Source organism: Schistocerca gregaria, chromosome 3, assembly GCF_023897955.1.
Source record: "Schistocerca gregaria isolate iqSchGreg1 chromosome 3, iqSchGreg1.2, whole genome shotgun sequence".
NCBI lineage: Eukaryota > Metazoa > Arthropoda > Insecta > Orthoptera > Acrididae > Schistocerca > Schistocerca gregaria.
Genome location: NC_064922.1, coordinates 921,124,670 through 921,147,146, shown reverse-complemented (window position 1 = coordinate 921,147,146; position 22,477 = coordinate 921,124,670). Strand labels below are relative to the sequence as shown.

Sequence of the window (22,477 nt, the reverse complement as noted above, 5' to 3'; positions counted from 1 at the left end):
TAGATGGTGATCTGAGGCATCTCTGCCGAAAGAAAACAATGCTGGTGCACGAACAAGTGTTTTGGAGCAGACCACTTATCGCACGTTGTTGAACATCGGGCTCGGAAGCAGACCACCCCTACGTGTTTACATGCTGAGTCAACGATATCGTCAGTTTAGATTGCACTGGGCACGGGGCCATCGGGATTCGATGGTCGATGAATGGAAATGTGTCGGCTCTTCGCTTGAATGAAATTTTCGCTTCACTAGGTCGATGGTCGTCTCCACAATCGCCGTCGTCGAGATAAACGGTCGCTCGAAACGTGTAGCGACCCACGGACTCAGTTTGGTGGGAGAAGTGTAGGAATAGTTTTCCTGCGCTTACATGTGACCTGTGGTAGTAATCGAAGACACGCAAACAGCTTTGAACCATCAGCTTTCCTTCCTTCCTGATGTCTTCCCCGATGGCAATATCGTCCTTCAGCAGTATAACTGCCCTTGTCTCGGAGCCAGAACCATGCTACAGTGGCTTGAGGAGCATTATAGTAAACACGTTCACCACCAAATTCAATGAATGTAAATTCTGCCAACGGCCTTGTCAAAGAGGCGGAGGAGCGGATAGAGGTTCAGGGAACTTTCTTGTCCTAGGGTGGGAAATTGCCCCTAAAGGCGGAAGAATCAACAATGATCAACGAAATGAGGATGCAGAAGGCAATGGAAACCACTGCATTAAAGACATGTAACGTGTATCCACAGGACATGTGGCCTGTAGTTGCAGAAGTGTCCTGATGATCTCTCCATTGGCAAAAGTTTCCGGAATAGTCCCCCATTCGGATCTCCGGGAGGGGACTGCCCAGGGGGAGGTTAAAATGAGAAAAAGATTGAATAATCAACGAAAGGATAATGTTCTACGAGTCGGGGCGTGGAATGTCAGAAGCTTTAACGTGATAGGGAAACTAGAAAATCTGAAAAGGGGAAGGCAAAGGCTCAATCTAGATATAGTAGGGGTCAGTGAAGTGAAGTGGAAGGAAGACAAGGATTTCTGGTGAAATGAGTATCGGGTAATATCAACAGCAGCAGAAAATGGTATAACAGGTGTAGGATTCGTTACGAATAGGAAGATAGGGCAGAGGGTGTGTTATTGTGAACAGTTCAGTGACCGGGTTGTTCTAATCAGAATCGACAGCAGACCAACACCGACAACGATAGTTCAGGTATACACGCCGACGTCGCAAGCTGAAGATGAACAGATAGAGAAAGTGTATGAGGATATTGAAAGGGTAATGCAATATGTAAAGGGGGACGAAAATGTAATAGTCATGGGTGACTGGAATGCAGTTGTAGGGGAAGGAGTAGAAGAAAAGGTTACAGGAGAATATGGGCTTGTGACAAGGAATGAAAGAGGAGAAAGACTAATTGAGTTCTGTAACAAGTTTCAGCTAGTAATAGCGAATACCGTGTTGAAGAATCACAAGAGGAGGAGGTATACTTGGAAAAGGCCGGGAGATACGGGAAGATTTCAATTAGATTACATCACGGTCAGACAGAGATTCCGAAATCAGATACTGGATTGTAAGGCGTACCCAGGAGCAGACATAGACTCAGATCACAATATAGTAGTAATGAGGAGTAGGCTGAAGTTCAAGACATTAGTCAGGAAGAATCAGTACGCTAAGAAGTGGAATACGGAAGTTCTAAGGAATGACGAGATACGTTTAAAGTTCTCTAACGCTATAGATACAGAAATAAGGAATAGCGCAGAAGGCAACACAGTTGAAGAGGAGTGAACATCTCTAAAAAGGCCATCACAGAAGTTAGGAAGGAAAACATAGGTACAAAGAAGGTAGCTGCGAAGAAACCATGGGTAACAGAAGAAATACTTCAGTTGATTGATGAAAGGAGGAAGTACAAACACGTTACGGTAAAATCAGTCGTTGAGGAATGAAATAAATAGAAAGTTCAGGGAAGCTAAGGCGAAATGGCTGCAGGAAAAATGTAAAGACAACGAAAAAGATATGATTGTCCGAAGGACAGACTCAGCATACAGGAAAGTCAAAACAACCTTTGGTGACATTAAATGCAACGATTGTAACATTAAGAGTGCAACGGGGATTCCACTGTTAAATGCAGAGGAGAGAGTAGATAGGTGGAAAGAATACATTGAAAGCCTCTATGAGTGCGAAGATTTGTCTGATGTGATAGAAGAAGAAACAGGAGTCGATTTAGAAGAGATAGGGGAATCTGAATTTAAAAGAGCTTTGGGGGACTTACTGTCAAATAAGGCAGAAGGGATAGATAACATTCCATCAGAATTTCTAAAATCATTAGGGGAAGTGGCAACAAAACGACTATTCCCGTTGGTGTGTAGAATATTTGAGTCTGGCGACATACCGTCTGACTTTCGGAAAAGCAACATTCACATAATTCCGAAGACGGCAAGAGCTGACAAGTGCGAGAATTATCGCACAATCAGCTTAACAGCTCATGCATCGAAGCTGCTTACAAGAATAACATACAGAAGAATGGAAAAGAAAATTGAGAATGCGCTAGGTGACGATCAGTTTGGCTTTAGGAAAAGTAAAGGCACGAGAGAGGCAATTCTGAAGTTACGGCTAATAATGGAAGCAAGGCTAAAGAAAAATCAAGATATGTTCATAGGATTTGTCGACCTGGAAAAAGCGTTCGACAATATAAAATGGTGCAAGCTGTTCAAGATTCTGAAAAACGTAGGGGTAAGCTATAGGGAGAGACGGGTCATATATAATATGTACAACAACCAAGAGGAATAATGAGAGTGGACGATCAAGAACGAAGTGCTCGAATTAAGAAGGGTGTAAGACAAGGCTATAGCCTTTCGCCCCTACTCTTCAATCTGTACATCGAGGAAGCAATGATGGAAATAAAAGAAAGTTTCAGGAGTGGAATTAAAATACAAGGTGAAAGGATATCAATGATACGATACGCTGATGACATTGCTATCCTGAGTGAAAGTGAAGAAGAATTAAATGATCTGCTGAACGGAATCAACAGTCTAATGAGTACACAGTATGGTTTAAGAGTAAATCGGAGAAAGACGAAGGTAATGAGAAGTAATAGAAATGAGAACAGCGAGAAACTTAACATCAGAATTGATGGTCACGAAGTCAGTGAAGTTAAGGAATTCTGCTACCTAGGCAGTAAAATAACCAATGACGGACGGAGCAAGGAGGACATCAAAAGCAGACTCGCTATGGCAAAAAATGCATTGATGCCCAAGAGAAGTCTACTAATATCAAATACCGGCCTTAATTTGAGGAAGAAATTTCTGAGGATGTACGTCTGGAGTACAGCATTGTATGGTAGTGAAACATGGACTGTGGGAAAATCGGAACAGAAGAGAATCGAAGCATTTGAGATGTGGTGGTATAGACGTATGTTGAAAATTAGGGGGACTGATAAGGTAAGGAATGAGGAGGTTCTACGCAGAATCGGAGAGGAAAGGAATATGTGGTAAACACAGGTAAGGAGAAGGGACAGGATGATATGACATCTGCTAAGACATGAGGGAATGACTTCCATGGTACTAGAGGGAGCTGTAGAGGGCAAAAACTGTAGAGGAAGACAGAGGTTGGAATACGTCAAGCAAATAATTGAGGACGTAGGTTGCAAGTGCTACTCTGAGATGAAGAGGTTAGCACAGGAAAGGAATTCGTGGCGGGCCGCATCAAACCAGTCAGTAGGCTGATGACAAAAAAAAAAAATCTCTGCAAACAGTTTGGGTCACTAACGGATGTGCATACAAATCAACTGCCGTTTATTTACGCAAATCACACGACCTGTGCGTAGACATCAGATGCCACATAATTCAAAGAATCTACCAACAAACTATCGGATCCCAGATACCCAAAATCAGTGAACTGTTTCGTTCCAAAGATGGAGAACAAGCTAGTTAAGAGGATGTCATAATGTTTTGGCCTCATCAATGTATACAATGTTGTGTCGACTGTTAGCCCTGCACGTCAGTGTTGAAAGTTACATTTGTGAGATGTGAGCCCATAAGACACACGAGTCCGTCGGGTAAACGGTCGTTATTGAGTTTCCGGATGAGACCGTTGTTCAAGAGTTGGTCGAAGGCCCTTCCGAAAACCAGGAACACAGTCCCCGGTGCCTCCTTGAGACCAGCTCTATAAAATAACTCACTAATGGTCATGAAATCGCTGAGACTAGAAATCAAAAGATTTATTGCCTGATGTGGGTGATATGGCGCTATGAGCGAAGAATTCTTTTGGTGGCGCACTCCTGTCGCTTATTCTTACACGAACTTCCCAGAAACTATATGTGCTAATACCATTATGTTTATATATCTACAGATGCTGCAACAGATACACAGTGCAATGAAAGCAACAAACAGAAGGAATTGTGGCAGGTTGTTCGAACATGTGAACGATGAAGATTAATCAAATTTCTCGCTATTCGCATAAGCGAGGATATATTTTCAGGTTTGCTTCAAATACACACTATATAGTCGTGAGCGCTAGTTACCTGTGAGGTTGAGCGTGGTGAGATGATGTTGTCCAGTATGTGTTTAAAGCTACAAAGACGACATTCTCAACAGCTCACTGGGTTCGAACAAGTTCATGTAATAGGACTATGAGCAGCTGGATGCTCCTTCTGCGATGGATCTTTTGCCACTGTACGTGACTGCTGGCAGCACTGTTCACGACACCGGGTGCTTGCAAGAAGACCGGGCTCCGGACGATCATGTGGCAATACCAAGAGGGAAGACCATCTTGGTCGGCGTATGGCTCTGGCGCATTGTACGGCATGTGCTGTAGCACTCTGAGCAGCAGTTGGCATCACAATGACACAATGAACCGTTACAAAACAGTTACTTCAAGGACAGTTCCCAGACAGGCGATATGTATCGTCCATTTCACAGACGCTAAACCAACGTCACCTGCCACTTCAATGTTATCAAGTGAGAACTCAAAGAAGGGCAGGGTGCAGATCTGTTGTGTTTGCCGACGACAGCTGGTTCTGCCTCGGTGCCAGTGACAGCCATGTCTTGGTTACAAGGAGGTCAGCTGAGGGCCTGCAATCCTCCTGCCTTAGTGCTAGACACAGGGAACCTATACCTGGAATTACGGTCCGAGGTGCGATTTCGTACGACAGCAGAGCACTCTCATGGTTATCCTTCGCAGCAGGGCTCTAAATTTGTGCGTCAGCCTGGATATTCGACCTGTTGTGCTGCCTTTCATGACCAGCATTTCAGGGTGTATTTTCCAACATGATAACGTTCGCCCATATTTCACCGTTGTAGGTCAATACGCTCTACAGAGTGACGACATGTTGCCTTGACCTGCCCTATCACCTGGTCTGTCTCCAGTCGAGCACACATAGATCATCCAACGACAAATCCACCGTCAGCCACATTCAGCATTATCCACCCCTGTATTGACCGACCAAGTGCACCATAAATTGAGCTCCATCCCATAAACTGACTTCCGACACCTGTACAAAATAATTCGCGCACGTTTGCACGCTTGCATTCAGCTTTCGGCGGTTACATCGATTGTTAGTCTCCCAGAGTTTCCTTTTTGCAACGAGTTTCCTCGAACTACGTTAACCTGTGGCCTTGCAAAGTTAATCACTTAAATAAGTTAACTGGGCAAATGTATTAGCGAAATCTCATTGCTCCACATAAATTATTTTTTGGTGCTGCGGTTTTTTTTCCGTCAATGTATGAATGGTCAAAAGTCTTTTCTGCACCATCCTCCCGCCCCCACCCACTCGCCCCTTTTCCCTCGCACACGTTCACCGATGTCAGTGTTCGCTAATACTTGTGATACGCACTGCATAGAACTGAGCTCCCCAGGCGACTGTTTCTAAGATGTGACTTCAGTTGGGTGCTACTGAAATATACGCAATTGATTTGCCTCCGTACATCCGTAGTACAGTTGGCTTCCTGGGTCAAATCGGTTGTGATCTGACTGACCAGAGTGTACAGCTCTTTGAGGGGCGACATGGTTATCAGTTCATGAAACACTTTTAGTCGCCTTGTGTGGCGGTTTACTGCTCTACATATTTGTCTTTTCATATAAAAGATGGGCATGTTCTGCGCTTCCGCAGAGGTGGTACTATATTTCGTAGCAGGACCTCAGCAAACACCTGTATTTATAAAAAAATTTTTGACGCACTAACGGTTTTTGATTATAGCCTCATTCTCAGATGGATATAGACATTGAAACATGGTTCACAACATGGTGAAGGAGGTTGAAGGGCCGGCCGATGTGGCCGAGCGGTTCTAGGCGCCTCAGTCTGGAACCGCTCGACCGCTACGGTCGCAGATTCGAATCCTGCCTCGGGCATGGATGTGTGTGATGTCCTTAGGTTCGGTAGGCGTAAGTAGTTCTGCGTTATAGGGGACTGATGACCTCAGATGTTAAGTCCCATAGTGCTCAGAGGCATTTGAACCATTTTTGAAGTTGAAGGGTCACCCGTCTCAGTTAAAACCATGCAACCTACGGAAAATCGTCATGTTGTGTACCATGTTTTAATAAGAAAGAAGTTTAGCGTTGGTCGTAATTTCGATGTTTTATTAACAGTAAAATCGATTTTCGATCACATAATGATCATCTTCAGTGCTTTAGCGTACAAATTACAGCTCATAGGCACTGCTGTCTAGTTATTAGCAGTAACAGAAGTTATGATACGGTCACAATAATTTTATATGCAATTGATGATATGGCTACAAGCCAAGAAACCGGTAATGCGGCAACAGAATTGGTTTAAATATAACAGTTTCAGGATTTATTGTTACAATATGGTCTTCTCGATAAAGAAGATAAACGCGAGACACTTTTATTGGAAGCCCGAATTATTATTTAAACTCTGTTATGCTTCTATATACAGAAGAGTACACTGTTATAGGAGTAATTTACACTTGCACAATTGTGTCTGTGATAGTCACTTAACAAATACCGACTGCACTTGCAATATCACCCAGGCTTCGTATCTAGTCCGCTGTCAGAGTTCGCAACGGAAACACACTACAAAGCCTGCTGCCCACCTTGTTGTTATGCTGGAGAAAAACTAAGCCGCCGTCGATAATCAGTATCCAACCGACAGAGTGGTCGTGCTGGCGTCCGTGGAGGAGATGAATTGACGGCCATTGCTTGACCAGCGCTGTTTATCTCGGGTTGTGGGATCCGTGGCCGCTGTCTTGTGGCAAAAGAGAGTTACACGTAACGTTTACTGGTAGTGGGTTGTTTAGTGGAACAGACCAGACAGCGAGGTCATCTGTCCCATCGGATTAGGGAAGGAAAAGGAAGGAAGTCGGCCGTGCCCTTTCAAATGAACCATCTCGGCATTTGCCCTGACCGACTTAGGGAAATCATAGGAAACCTAAATCAGGATGGCTGGACGCGGGATTGAACCGTCGTCCTCCCGAATGCGAGTCCCGTGTGCTTACCACTGCACCGCCTCGATCAGTTTACTGTTAATACTTACTTGTTAGAAAAACAGCGCTTCTCTCGGTGCCGCAGCTGACTCCACGTTCGATATTTGCTGCTTGCATGGTCAAAGACGATTAATTTGCTTCCAAGTTCACTACACATTTTTCAGTAACTGAGAGTTCACATATCGTGTCTACACTCGCAATTTGCTGCGCACGTAGAAAAATTTAGAATTACTCTCCGTTTCTGAAGTTAATCTCCCTTTCCCCTCGTCACCTCAAGCATCTTCTGTTCTCTCTTTGGTACTCATGAACTTTGGTAAACATTTGCCTTCAACTGCTTACTTAAATGAACGAAACGGTCCATGTCACACGAGAATGCAGGTTTCTTCTGCGAATGTCGATTACGATGTCTTCTCGGCTTATCAGCCGTGTCAAAGGGTCGTTCTGAGGAACGTCACGACAAGTTTCATACTCGTAGTTTTCCGGCGAATTCTTAAGTTATCGCCGCTCGTGAGAGCGTGTATTACTACCTCGATCCATAACGACAGACACTGCGGTATCAACAGTCCTGTTTTTACGGTTAAATCTGAAGATGGCTCAGTTTGGCCAAATAGCGTCATAGCAGTTGCTTAAGCTTGACATGAATTGTTTTGTTCATTGAATAATAAAACATGATAACTGACATCTCCCGTGCCAAAACACCACTTTCCCGTGTATTCGTTCATGTTGTTGAGGCCATCGTTAATTTTATCATCCTCGGCAAATTGCTAAGGCATGTGGTTCATCTCTGACTGTGTCACTTCTGTTGTAATTTGATTTAGTAAATATATGACTACGTGTGAGACATTTCATACAAATCGGTTGAGTTTTACATTTGCCCTTTGCATTTCCTGGCAAAATTTTGATACCGACAAAAGCGCACACACGACCGCACTTCTTTTTAAATTTTTTATTTTTGCGTGTTTCGTGTAGCGTCGACTCGTATTTGTGCCACACATTCTTTTAGTGAGTCACCGTAGTCTACGTCTGTGTCTGTGTCTTCACAGTTCGTGTCGTAATTCTTATATCTTCCCTATGAAGTATTTATTGTGTTAACAGAATCTTCCGTCGGTTATTGGTATAACAAAATTATAACATACAAAATCACCCCTTCTGATTGAGAGAAATTTTACTACGGTCAATCAGATAAAGACAGTGTCCCATGTACTTGACTTAGTAAAGATAAGACATAAACTCAACTTGCTGAAAGCCCTGGAAATTATCTTGCTCACAGTCCAGATCTAATCCTAAATGACTAGACCCAGCTCAACACTTCCTCTCCCCCAAACTTCATATAATGGTCTCTGTTGTTAATTACTTCCCACACTGTCTGTTCCTACATATTCCCATTTTCCTTTATTCATTAAGTTCTACTGTTTAATCGAAGTTGTCTTTGCATTCCATATAGACCGTAGTTTCGATAGTTAATACTTTCTTTTAACTGGTACTTATTTTACTGCCCATGTTTAACACCTCTTGTAGTTGTCTCATCGAATATTCTTCATATTTGACGTAGAACAGTAAATAAATAACAAAGAAGTGGACAGGGAAACCTTTAACACAAAATAGGAACAGCATGCCTACATAACAGTTTCTATTGATAAACAAAACTAATAAAATGAAATTAGTACTAGACAAGGCTACATCAGGAAGTATGAAACATGGAGAATGATAGAGATACCAATTAAAAGTGGAAACAATTATCAGTTTAACTACAGATTACATAAGGAACTTAAGCAATATCAATAAGATAAATAGAAATAAATGCAAGAAAATGAAGCCATTTGAGGGAACATACAGTAAATGCAATCTTTGAGAGTGTGGTGTTACTGCATTTTAACATTAACATTATATTCAAAAGTAGTGTCCATGTAAAAGTTTACATTAACTAAATGAACAAAATACACTCCTGGAAATGGAAAAAAGAACACATTGACACCGGTGTGTCATACCCACCATACTTGCTCCGGACACTGCGAGAGGGCTTTACAAGCAATGATCACACGTACGGCACAGCGGCCACACCAGGAACCGTGGTGTTGGCCGTCGAATGGCGCTAGCTGCGCAGCATTTGTGCACCGCCGCCGTGAGTGTCAGCCAGTTTGCCGTGGCATACGGAGCTCCATCGCAGTCTTTAACACTAGTAGCATGCCGCGACAGCGTGGACCTGAACCGTATGTGCAATTGATAGACTTTGAGCGAGGGCGTATAGTGGGCATGCGGGAGGCCGGGTGGACTTACAGCCGAATTGCTCAACACGTGGGGCGTGAGGTCTCCACAGTACATCGATGTTGTCGCCAGTGGTCGGCGGAAGGTGAACGCGCCCGTCGACCTGGGACCAGACCGCAGCGACGCACGGATGCACGCCAAGACCGTAGGATCCTACGCAGTGCCGTAGGGGACCGCACCGCCACTTCCCAGCAAATTAGGGACACTGTTGCTCCTGGAGTATCGGCGAGGACCATTCGCAAACGTCTCCATGAAGCTGGGCTACGGTCCCGCACACCGTTAGGCCGTCTTCCGCTCACGCCCCAACATCGTGCAGCCCGCCTCCAGTGGTGTCACGACAGGCGTGAATGAAGGGACGAATGGAGACGTGTCGTCTTCAGCGATGAGAGTCGCTTCTGCCTTGGTGCCAATGATGGTCGTATGTGTGTTTGGCGCCGTGCAGGTGAGCGCCACAATCAGGACTGCATACGACCGAGGCACACAGGGCCAACACCCGGCATCATGGTGTGGGGAGCGATCTCCTTCACTGGCCGTACACCTCTGGTGATCATCGAGGGGACACTGAATAGTGCACGGTACATCCAAACCGTCATCGAACCCATCGTTCTACCATTCCTAGACCGGCAAGGGAACTTGCTGTTCCCACAGGACAATGCACGTCCGCATGTATCCCGTGCCACCCGACGTGCTCTAGAAGGTGTAAGTCAACTACCCTGATCAGCAAGATCTCCGGATCTGTCCCCCATTGAGCATGTTTGGGACTGGATGAAGCGTCGTCTCACGCGGTCTGCACGTCCAGCACGAACGCTGGTCCAACTGAGGCGCCAGGTGGAAATGGCATGGCAAGCCGTTCCACAGGACTACATCCAGCATCTCTACGATCGTCTCCATATGAGAATAGCAGCCTGCATTGCTGCGAAAGTGGATATACACTGTACTAGTGCCGACATTGTGCATGCTCTGTTGCCTGTGTCTATGTGTCTGTGGTTCTGTCAGTGTGATCATGTGATATACCGGACCCCAGGAATGTGTCAATAAAGTTTCCCCTGCCTGGGACAATGAATTCACGGTGTTCTTATTTCAATTTCCAGTAGTGTATTTTTTTACTTTTTCACCGCATTACCACCACACTGTCGAAGATGTTAGTTACTCTATGTTTCTGCTGCAGTCTAGATGTGTTACCACTCTACCAATCTTGTTTACAAGCATTGTAGCTTCTTTGCTGGCAGTGCCCAATAAATATCTGGAAATGTCCTTGTAGGCTTAAAACCGATTAACACCATAAAAGTAATATTGTAGAATGAAAGTATTTATCGATTTATGGTTTCTCGTCTCTGCTATTGTTTATGGTTTCGATAATATTTAGAATTTTATCACAACTGTTAAACTCCTTCTAGCTTTATGTCACAAAATTCTTATTTCCATGGCTACAAATGTTTTGTTCATCTTCTGTCCCCAATTCTCACAAGCAGATAAGAAAGCTGGTAGAGTCATTATTCACAACATTACAAAAGGTTTTCTCTCTGAACTTGATTTCCGAATGTTGGTGTAAAGTTCGTCAGATATGCTGAAAATCACTCAGTTCCTGCTCTGTCTCTCCTTCTTACCCAGATGCGATGCTGTAAGCTAAGTATTTAAATAATAAACTCACCCGTTACTTGATTTTGTCAGTTAGTGCTTCAGGCCTAAAGCGTACTATTTGTAGAGTAACACACAATCGCCCATAGAAATGCTGCCAAGAGGGGCCAAGATTGTAAGATTTCCAGTTTTGACATACCTGATTCGGTAACTTTGCAGACCTGTGGTCTCACAGTAACTAAATCTGAAACGAAGTGCGCAACACATTATATACCAAGAGTAAGTTACTTTAATACGTAAACAATAACCGTATTTCAACAGTACATAGACATCATATATTTTTATATTATCAGTATGAATATGGATGTCACCTTGTTTGCGATTCAACAATTTGAAATTAAATCTTCATGTGACTGAAGCCACAGTGTGCAACCAGCCAAGAAATAAAGCAGGAGAATAGTTACAAAAATTATTTTTTCGTATTCCACTAAGGTAAGGTTGAAACTGAACATAAAAAATATTAGACAGAAAAACAAGGCAGCACGAGGAGAAAATACTGTTAAATATCTACAAAAATAACCAACAGAAGGCATCCCTCGAAGTGAAGACTGAATAAATTTCAAAAAAGATATGTTCAGCGTTTATTCCATCTACAGCACTTTGATCACTTGCAAAACTTCACAATGAACTACGTTACAGGATTTATTTCATTGTTTTCCTGCCATCTGTTTTTCCCCGTAAGAATATTTCGGACGGATAAGGGGCATGAATACGGTTGCAATGTTTAAGTCGCGGCGGTAATCTGGGACTCAGCAAGTCAGGTTGCACAATCCCTCCCATTTTTCAGCTAGATAATGGCGTTAAGAGGGAATGCCGGAGGAAATACTGATGGCGCTTTCCCGACACTGTTCCCCAAAGGTTAATATTCACCTGGACTGTAGGACACAGCCAAAAGTTGCCTCCACACCAAGTAATCGGTATAATTTCGTCGTGAACAGCTTCAAAACCAAAATAATAAAAGATGTATGGTAACTGATAACGCAGACGTATTTTACATCGAACTCAGCAGAGTTCAGTATACTGTTTAGCAGAGTTACAGACAGTCATTGCTAGACATTATCGAGAAATCTGTAACGGATAAACATTCTGCGCAAAGATTCCAGGAGCTGGCAAGTGCCCCCTCTCTTGCCGGTGCCTATGGATGATAATGAGTGTCTAAGATTCAGTAGCTCGATCTTACGGTTTTCCGTTACAGAGTGTGACCCTGTGTCCTCTGTGGAACTTGCAAGTGAGAAAGAAGAGTGGCCTCGACGAATGCAACAGATATTAATCACGAGAATAAACCACAACTTCTGCATCTGAAGTTTGTGCTCGTTAGAATTTCTCGGTGTAAGTAGTTCCGCGTAAGACCGGCAGATGTCGATAGAGCCGCCTTGTACTGACGGAGCAGCTGCACTTTACTTCATTGAAGCTCGTCCGAGCGCCTCACACTTGAATCGCGTTCCTTGTTACACCAGGTTCATGGTTGTTGGGTCCTAGCCGGCCTGAGTGGCCGTGCGGTACTAGGCGCTACAGTCTAGAACCGAGCGACCGCTACGGTCGCAGGTTCGAATCCTGCCTCGGGCATGGATGTGTATGATGTCCTTAGGTTAGCTAGGTATAATTAGTTCTAAGTTCTATGCGACTGATAACCTCAGAAGTTAAGTCGCATAGTGCTCAGAGCCATTTTGTTGGGTCCTTATATACGGTGATACAGGCAAATGGCTGCACAAAACATTCACCGCTCCACATATGCAGACCGTTGAGGGCAGAACTGCGCTACGGGGTACACTAAGCTGGGCCTCTATGGTATCTGTGATAATAATCGGAGGCATCATCACAGCAGTGAACTATATGAACATTATTGCGGACGACCTGCTTCGCTTCATTGTTGAAGTCTTCTCTGGTGTCAATGACATCTTTCAGCAGGACAACTCTCCGCGAAACAAGGCCAGAATAGCGCTGCAGTGGTTTGGGTGAACTCACACTGATATCATATCCAGCAAATGCCTCGGATCTGTTCCCATTGGAACATACATCAGGCGCCACCTGCTTGTCCACAAACCATCGTCCCCAATCTGCAGGAATTTAGTGACCTGTGAGCAGGCGGTTCAAATGGCTCTAAGCACTATGGGACTTAACATCTGAGGTCATCAATCCCCTAGACTTAGAACTACGTAAACCTAACTAACCTAAGGACATCACACACATTTGTGCCCGAGGCAGGATTCGAACCTGCGACCGTAGCGATCGCGTGTTTCCAGACTGAAGCACCTAGAACCGCTCGGCCACTGCAGCCTGCTGATTAAGTCTCTCAGCTCACCCATTGTCATTACTGTTAAACATAGGTGTGATCTTAACCGAAGACACAAACGTTCGGCGTTTTAGTCTGATTTGAAATTGAAGATCTCCCTGAGCGAGATTAGTCTCCAACTTGTTATTGGCTCCCAAGAAACAATTTGTGCCAGCGAAAATGTGGAGTTCTTGATAACGACTGTTCTCCATAGGCCTGCTTCAACTTTTGAACAGTCACCCTCGCGGATCCCCACAAATTGATCTCAAAATATGACTACACAACGTTGCTATAAAGTCTGCTGTTCCATTTCTGCAAAACACAACAAAAAGGAAACTCCACTGATGACGTTCACGAAAATCACATGATCGCTGTATGGAGCTGAAACTCTGAATGAGCATCCAGAAGGAATGAACACACGGATGTGCACAGGTAGAACAATGTGACGTTGCCAGATCGCTCACACACCTGGTGCACCTTTCAGTCTCCCCAGAAGGTATTTTTACTGTAGGATTCCACGGTAGATCTGATTACAGAGACAAACCGCGGGAAAAATACGTGTTTTTAACGTTCGGTAATGAAATACTGCGACTTTTCACCCCTCTAAATCGGATCTGTCTTCAGTGTTGAATAGAGTTTCATTTTCAGCATTAGAAGCTTCTCTTCGAGCTTTCCTTCTCTCTCATTCTCTCTCTCTCTCTCTCTCTCTCTCTCTCTCACACACACACACACACACACACAAACGCGCGCGCGCCTTCTCTCTCTCTCTCTCTCTCTCTCTCTCTCTCTTTCCCTGCCTCTCCCTCTCTCTGGTCCGCTCTCTCTCTCTTGCGGACTGCGTAAGTCACAGAGTTTGCTGACTGCCGTGCGCCAGTGTTTGTGACTGCGTGACGTGAGAATTCGTTTGTACGTTTTATGCGGCGCAAACAAAACCCGTCACAGGGCGGCAATGCAGTTAGCTGTCGGTGGTCACCCCCGCGTGCGCGCGCACACACACACACATACAGCTAACTCTATCGCGGGAGTTGCGCAGGGGCGCCCCGCCTGACAGCAAACGGCAACAGCGCGCTGGATTTTGTAAACAGCGTTAATGAGTTATCGCGGGATTGGCCCGTGTTTTAGTACACGATCGGGGGGAGGGGGGGGGGAGAGTTAGAGGAGGGGATGGAGGGCGACCACTGAACTGGGTGACTCGTGCCTCGCTCTGCCCACACTCCACTACTACTGTGTTGTGGAGAAACTGTGGTATATGGTACAAATCCTCCACTGCTGTTCCTATCTGGCAAAGAATCCAATTTACTCTGCCTGTATTTTTAATCAAAACATATTACTTTTATACTCATATTTAGAAACCCACTTTCACTATATCTGGACTTAGCTCATGATATAATTATTCATTTGACTAGAAAACTCATAATTTGTGCACCAAGGCTATGCGTCCTACCGAGTCTTGATAATCATTCAAGTAGCAAATATTTAGCAGACAAACGGAGCAACCTTTTTAGATTGATAGCAGATGATGCTGTTGTTTACCGTCCAGGTCAAGCGAATGGAAAAATGGATGTACACAATGTATGTTTAAGTAATTCAGCGTGAACAATAAAATGTTTGATGTATTCCCCAAGAGTATTGAAATACGTTTCGGTTGAACGATTAATCACATAAATTTAAAAATCCTCCATTCAACAAAATATCTAGGGATTACAATTATGAACATCTTAAATTGGGACCATCACAGAGTAAACGTTTTGTCGAAGGTGAATGCAAGGCTCTACTGTATATCAGAACTCTCAGAAGGTGGAACAAATCTAAACAGACTTCCTACACTAAGCTTGTACCTCCACATCTGGAGTATTGCTGCATTTTTTAAGGGGACCACACTGTGGTTAAGGTCGAAAAAAATCGATTTCCGGTTTTCATCATATTTCGACAGATTAAGGTTTTATTCAAGTGCTCTGAAAAGGATTTTTCTGACAAAAAGTTTTTTCGAGCATTTAAAGAGCATTTTCCTACCATGTGTGTTTATGTGCCACGCACACTTTTCAATCACTCACTTTTCTGCATATATTTTAGATCCTTATATCACCTACATTGCACGTTAGGGATTTTTTTTCTTTACTCCCGAGTGTGTTGGCTATCCTTGGAATGCAACGGTCGGTATTCTTCTGTTTCTGCTGTATGTAAACAACACACAACAGAATCCACAACCACAAACTTCAACAGCCAGTGAAATGGACACATTACAGGGGGTAGGACGTCAAACGGGCCGACTTGGAGCATGAGAGACATCACAGGACATTTAACTTCCAATGTCTATACTTTTACAAATAAATTCATAAAACTTTGTCAGCATCACCAGGAAGGATTCAGGATTCACACTCATTGCAGTGGAAGTTCGAAAACATCAGAAAATAATTTTTTTACTTGTGAAATTTCATCATTTTTTCACTTACTATTGGCTGCATTTGTTGCTATAGGTACACTTTTCGTCATAAATTAGACAGATTCTGCAATGAATTTTGCACAGCATAGATACCATACTTACAGGTGTATGAAACTCTAGAATTTATTTATGTAAAAACGAATGATATGATGTATTTTAAACTTAATGTTTAGAAGAAACACAAATTTTGTAGTTAATTACCTCAATTTTTACCACAGTTTTTAATAGATTTGGAAAATTCTAGAGTTTTATACGCCTTTAAGTACGGTTTGTATGCTGTGCAAAATTCATCGAACCATCTCCTATTTTTTTGTAAATGTTAAAAAAAGTTATACATTTGAACAAGTATTTTAAAATTTACATCTATTAATACAAAATAATTCCACATATCTTTTAATTCAGATATATTAGAAGGTCTTAAGGAACAACTACAGAAAATTTCATCTTTCTACTATAAATAGGCCCTGAGAAAATGTACCTTATACACAAAAAAACTAAAGTTACGGGAAGTTAGCTTCAAAGTTTTTACTTCAGTACAAGCCTGCTCCATAGCTTGTATCATCAGAATCGTCCAACAGCTTCCTCTTGATGGCTCTGCTATGCTGTCTAGCCATCTTTGAATATACGTTTATGGCATTATCGGAGGACCTGAGCCGTTCCTTGTCCAAACAAAGCATAGCTGTGGTAGTTAGTAGTCCTACATAGAGACCCAACTTCTGCAGAACTTTGCACTTTGTTATATTGCCCTGATTGAATGATGAAACAGGATCATAAACGCCAAAGTGAAGTGTGTTTATACCCACAAACACAGTTTTAGGTAGTCTATTCCATATAAAATGGTTCACACACCCATTTGGATTTTGAGTCCGGCCATGAAGACATTTCTTTAGTAGACTAATATCTGCGAGGTCTCGGAATATTGGTTTTATTTCATCCATTATGGCAGGTGGCAGGTGATGAGGGTGATTGTATTGTTTCTTAGTTTCCTTACCTCTGTTGCACTTGCACCAACTATCGTCTCCTTTTGGACATAGCCCATGTTGGGGATTCTCATTGTTTGAAGCTGTATGAAAAAACAGAGCCCAGACTGCTCTTCTCATTAATTCTGCATCTGCTGTATTCTGTCTTATTGCTAGAACATAGCACTTCTGAATATGATCTATTGTAGCATCTGTCAATCTATTTTTTCCATCTAAAGTTTTTCCATCGCTCAATTTCTTGCGTTTCATGCTAGCCTTGTGCTGTCGAAGTCTTGATCCCATCCTTTTCTGAACATGGACAACACACTCCAGTTGGTAATTTTCACATCGTTACCATAGGATCTCAGTTCCTCAATTTCTATGAAAGCCTTTGAGTCACCATCTCCAAGATAATTTATGTGTCTAACGTTGTACCATTTTACTGAGCGTTGATAAATACTTCTTACACCAGCAACTTCCATACAACCACTTGACCCATAGTAATTTGCCATGCACTCCTCTTCATGTTTATTTTTCATTTCCTCCTTGCATCTGCAATGCTTGGAAAGTATTGCCACATCAACTACCTTACCAGAGTTCACACTTGTAGCTGTTACAACTCCATTCAGAAATGTGTGGCCTCTCATCTGCCAGCTTCCATCAAAAGCTATGGACAAATCCGTGCTATTATTATTTGCAACAACTGCTTCCTCAACAGCATATTTCATGTTTTCCTGTGCCACATCTTCTACAGCAGAGCATATTGCGATTATGTGTTTATTAAATTTTGAAGGTGGAGGAGGGAGGTTCATCACATCACACAACATGGCGCCTGCAGCCCTGCACTTTCCTATACACCATAATCCATAAACCAGTCTAATGTTTATATCGTATAGTTTACCTGTATCTGCAGTAACATGTGAGGACGTGAAGAAAGTAACACTGTGTTTGCAATAACTGCACATCAACTCTAATTCACAAGCAAGTCCTACATGTAAGTTTGCTTTCAATGAAACACCACATTTTCCATATTGTTTGCAGCACACATTGTTCTCCAAAATGTCTGATAATAAAGATACGTTAATTGCCTCATATTTTGTAGTCCCAGCATTTAGTTTCTTGTATTCTTCTTCAATTCCAGCTAGTTTTCTTCCTGAAGCACTTTCCAGTGTATTGGCAGCAGCATCACTCAATGTATCACTACCGGCGTTGAGGTTAGTCGCTACTGGGACATCAGACGAATTTTTAGTACACTTCACTTCCTTGCGGCAATGTACACGCTTTCTAAATACATTCAGACTAGGTCTTGGCATGTTGAAGGAAAGAAAACTCAATGACTTCTCTACATACGACTTTCACAACAATGACATGGACGTACTAACAAGGGAAACAATACAAATGGTGCAGAATCTATTGTCAACATTCTAGCAGTGTAGCCAACAGAAGAGCTAACTCTCTTGTGCACCATTATATCTCTGGCAAGGCTGTCTATATCAGGCATATTTCGCGTCTCATATACAAGGTGCGGATCATCGTGTGTCGAAATTATTTTAAAAAAATATTTAAAATAGTTCTATTCACGTCATCCAAATATTTTATACATGATATTAAACGGGAGAGTCTAATTGTTTCGAAAATGTATTTACCCAAAAATCGATTTTTTCATCGAAAAACTCATTCCGTATTAATGGAAAGTAAACAAATTTACTTGTATAATAAGCTTTACTTCTCTGGATGTCCTGGAAAACTACAGCGGATACACGTCTGGGACATGTTTTATAAGATTCACCAGGCCAAGAACAACAAAATAAATGGAAATAGTGCTTTACTTTAACCTCGTACAGTTTTGCGATGGCGTCATTTTAGCGAAGTTACTGAATTTCAGGGAAAAGCTCCATTTTGGAACCACGCTGCTGCTGCGGTCGTAGGTTCGAATCCTGCCTCGGGCTTGAATGTGTGTGATGTCCTTAGGTTAGTTAAAGTAGTCTAGCGGACTGATGACCTCAGATGTTAAGTCCCATAGTGCTTGGAGCGATTTGAACCATTTGTTTTCAGGCAAAATCTTTTATTAGCCGTAACTCCGTAAATAAACATTTACGGACCTATGTTTATATGGACATTTTTCTTTAGTTTTACTTGTAGAATAAAATACTAAAATATTTGCATATACTCGTGGATCACCCTGTATATTAGGCAACAAATTGAACTTTAGATATCATGTGAGACCTGTGTGTGGCCAACGCTTTTAGAAACTGTTAGACTTCATATATATACGGTTGTGAGAGTACTGTGTCAGACGGCTTCAGTTTCACATACACTATTCAGGAAAAAGATAGTTGTATGCATATATACCATGATGGAAAAAATTGCAACACCAAAAAATAAAACAAAATTTGGGGCACACATTTGTGTAGGTAACATGTGATTAATACTGCAACATCGCCGGTAAGCAAGGGACAAGCAATTGGAAATGTGATATGCTGATACATTAATAACCGATGTAATCGTCAGAATGTTGAATGCAAGCATGCAAAGTTGGGCGCATTGTGTTGTACAGGTGCCGGATGTCAGTTTGGGGGTCAATACAGGGAAAGTTAATCGTGGATGTGGATGATGCTGGAGTTGTCCGATCATGTCCCATACGTGCTCAGCTGGAGACAGATCTGGTTATCGAACAGGCCAAGGCCACACGTTGGAACTGTTTATAACATGGAGCATATTGGGTTACAACAGTAGTAAGCGGTATGTGGTCGAGTGTTGATCTGTTGGAACCCTACACCGCGCCCCAAATACGGAATGGGAGCACAATACGCGAAATCACCAGACAGGCGTACAGTTGTACAGTCACGGAGCGTGGGATAACCACAAGAGTGATCCTTCTGCCATACGACAGCGAGCCCCTGACAAAATTCCATGTATAAGTGCCGTGTGTCTAGCACGCAGACAGTCGCAAATCCATGGCGTTTGGGGCTAGTGGAATGCACGCTACGCTGGGTCTGGCTCGGAGCTGCCTCGGAAAAACCAAGTTGTACGTATTCGATGTGTCACTCTGGTGCCAACTGGTGCTCACATTGTTGTTGTACATGCAGTATGATGAGTCTCAGCCATACGCCGAACACAACGGTCTTCGCTCTCGATAGTGTCTCGTGATCTTCTCGGGCCCTGCCCTTTTGCAACCGCACGTTCTTGTGACCATCACTGTCAGCAGTTAAGTACAGTGGCCACATTCCTGCCAAGCCTTTCTGCAGTACATCCAGCTTGTCGTAGCCATATTACACGACGTCGTTCAAACTTAGTAGGGTGTCGATAATGGAGTCTTTGTCGCCTTAAAGGCATACTTGGCAACTCCCACATCCAGTCTCAAAGGCAATGATCGCTACAGCGTATATTAGAAGCAAATCTGGTCTCCATCCTTATATTGGCGCTACTAGAGGCGTTCTAAAGCGAAATTTTAATACATATCGTCTTTTGGATGTAGAATGTTATTTTAACATAAACTTTAGGGTTTTGGACCTTATACCACTTTCATTCAAAACAAGGTATTATTTGCTGATTACAGGTCCCAGTTGCTAATGCTTCGAATACTACTTGACTCATTGAAGTATTCTTCATTTACTCCAACTTACTGTGTTTCTGAGCAGTACTTAACCTATGTACTTCCTGTACACTCAGAAGCATCCAGTTGGGCATCTTCTCCCAGTAAACCAGCCATGATAAAATAGCAGACAAAGTACCTGTATTGATTAAAGGAAATATGCACTCTTATAGAAATCACCTCCCCTCTGACAATAATCAGGAGGTATAACCGACAAACTGTTAGACATACTACTTGAGTTTCAGCATGATTTTCTCACTTGTATCTTAACACTTAATTACACAATTTAACAAACGTGTACTTTCTTTCTTTCAGATGCTCTCTCTAATGATTGGAACAGTATTTTTTGGACAGAAGACGGATCAGTCGGGAGTAATGAACATGAATGGAGCTATTATCTTATTTATGACAAACATGACGTTCCAGAATGTCTTTGCTGTAATAACGGTAAGCACAATAAGAGAATTTTCACATTTTTTAAAAAAAAAGTTTGTTTGTTTTTCGTATATCTGAAAGGGTACAGCTAAAGGTCGAGGAGTGCCAGTAACCGCATTTTACCTGAGGATTGGACAATCGGAACATGGATGGATTTCCTGTGATCGCGTTCACACAATTTGGTATGAAATAATGTTAATAAAAGAACATAAAATTTATGCATCTCTACTGATTGCAACTACTTCCGCTACGTTAGGTGTTTCTTAACAGTTTACACTATATAAAAAGGTAGTATCTGTTCCCGAAAGAACAGATACCATTGATGATCTTGCAGCTTCTCTAGTTTAAAATGATAATTAAATCGACACCCTAACGGCAAACAGGCGTTGATATACATCAGTGGGGACATTTGAAAATGTGTACCCCCACCGGAACTCGAACGCGGGATCTCCTGCTTACATGACAGACGCTCTATCCATCTGACGTACGTGGACACAGAGGATAGTTCGCTTGTAGGGTCTTATAGCTTGCACGCTCGCCGTGAGACCCACATTCCCACCATGACCACACCACTACATTCGTAGTGCACCTAACAGATACCCTGCAGGCGCACTATCCTCTGTGCCCTCGATGGCTTGAATGGATAGAGCGTCTGCCATTTAAGCAGGAGATCCCGGGTTTGAGTCCCGGTCGGGGCACACATTTTCGACATGTCCCCAATTATGTATATCAACTCCTGTTTGCAGCTAGGGTGTCGATTTAATTATCATTTCATGTAACAGTTTTATTTGCTGTGATCGGACTTGGATGTGGAATGGTTAACAGAACGAACACACTTCACACGAACCCTGATTCTATTGCCAAAAAAGAAAACCTTGACTTTGCTTCACGAGTATGAATTTCGTCATTCTTCAGCTTAGGTGGCAAGGTGCTTGGAAAAGATAACAGCTCATACCATTTACTTCGTTCATCTAAGTTTGTTAGAAACATTATACTTCACAAGAATTGTCAGATCCAGTCATGCTCATATTAGTAGTTAACTTCAGTTGCACATTCTCATTGAAGTTTGCCATTGTTGTATTACTTTTTCAGATTGAACTTCAATCTACAGAAGTTAGCTATATTATTAATAACTGATTAGATCATTAAAAAGTCCACCAACAGATGATACTGACTGAGGACGATACTGATTTTTCCAATGCTTTCGAATGTAATTACGCGTACCTTCTGGAAACAAAGTGATTATTGACTCAGTGTTGCACTGCCAGTCGATGTCAGATTTTAACACTCACTTTTTATGGACGACTACGAGGAAGACACTCTCGAATCTGCTAACTTGAAGCCCACAGTATTTGAAAAGTATGCATATGACACTTTTGTAGCGTGCCCCCTGGAGAAGATAAATTAAAAGAATTTTCCAATCATCTCAGTTCCATGCACAAAGAAATTCAGT

The 22,477-nt window shown here is 42.7% G+C and overlaps 1 protein-coding gene across 1 annotated transcript in view; it reads left to right on the top strand.

Moving 5' to 3' along the window:
* Positions 1-22,477, top strand: part of LOC126355737 (protein white-like) — a 402,551-nt gene that overhangs the window by 303,491 nt on the left and 76,583 nt on the right. The window contains exon 9 of the mRNA XM_050006112.1: positions 20,905-21,036. Coding sequence (XP_049862069.1) covers positions 20,905-21,036 — 132 coding nt within the window. The remainder of the gene's footprint in view (positions 1-20,904; positions 21,037-22,477) is intronic.